The sequence below is a fragment of the Pundamilia nyererei genome, unplaced genomic scaffold, assembly GCF_000239375.1.
Source record: "Pundamilia nyererei isolate P.nyererei 1_Seehausen unplaced genomic scaffold, PunNye1.0 scaffold01265, whole genome shotgun sequence".
In the NCBI taxonomy this organism is placed as follows: Eukaryota; Metazoa; Chordata; class Actinopteri; order Cichliformes; family Cichlidae; genus Pundamilia; species Pundamilia nyererei.
In genome coordinates this window covers 2,423-3,125 of record NW_005188666.1, presented here as the reverse complement: position 1 = coordinate 3,125, position 703 = coordinate 2,423, and the positions used below count along the sequence as shown (strand labels likewise).

Here is a 703-nt window from a genome sequence, read left to right as displayed (position 1 = left end):
GGAAAAACTCCAACTTACAGGCAGCACGCCAATGGGTACCAAGATACCTGGGGCCCACCACCTCTCACCAACAGCAACTCCAGACTGGGACATAGTCCAGTCTTACTCCAGGGGACTGCTTCCAGAACTTAAGCCATGCATTAAGGTGAGCCTGGCTATATCTAGACAGAAGCTCTCAACCTCATGTACTAGTTCAGGCACCTTCCCCACAAGTGAGGTGACGTTCCATGTCCCAGTCATTTGTCCCAGTAGCCGGAGATCGGTGTGCCAGGGTCTCTGCCCTTTCCCACCACGTGGCACACGCTGCACCTGACCCTTACGGCGCTCCTTGTGGGTGGTGGGTCTACAGGAGGTCAAGCCAATGTCTCCTCTTCATGCTCTGCCTGGCCAGGCCCCATGGCCTAAGGCCAGGTCAACAGGTGTTCTCCCTCAAGCACCCTCCCTGCTACAGGTCCCTGGTAATCCTGTTCCAGGCAAGGTTGTAGAGAACACAGTTTTACAACAGTTTTAACTGTTGTAATTAAATATGTCAATGTCTGTGTAGGTTCTCAGTCATCAAGGTCATGATGTCATGGTAGCAACTGGGCTTCTTTAAGTTTCGTAAAGCGGTTTCACCTCTCATCCAGTGAACTAAAGAAGCCTCTAAGATGAGAGGTGAAACATCTTCAAGAAACTTAAAGAAGCCCAGTCACTTTCTTTCCAA

The 703-nt window shown here is 50.5% G+C and overlaps 1 protein-coding gene across 1 annotated transcript in view; it reads right to left on the bottom strand.

Moving 5' to 3' along the window:
- The window catches only part of LOC102203255 (OX-2 membrane glycoprotein-like), a 2,060-nt gene extending 1,820 nt beyond the window's left edge, over positions 1 to 240 (bottom strand). The window contains exon 1 of the mRNA XM_005755348.1: positions 107 to 240. Coding sequence (XP_005755405.1) covers positions 107 to 240 — 134 coding nt within the window. The remainder of the gene's footprint in view (positions 1 to 106) is intronic.
- Positions 241 to 703: the final 463 nt, after the last annotated feature.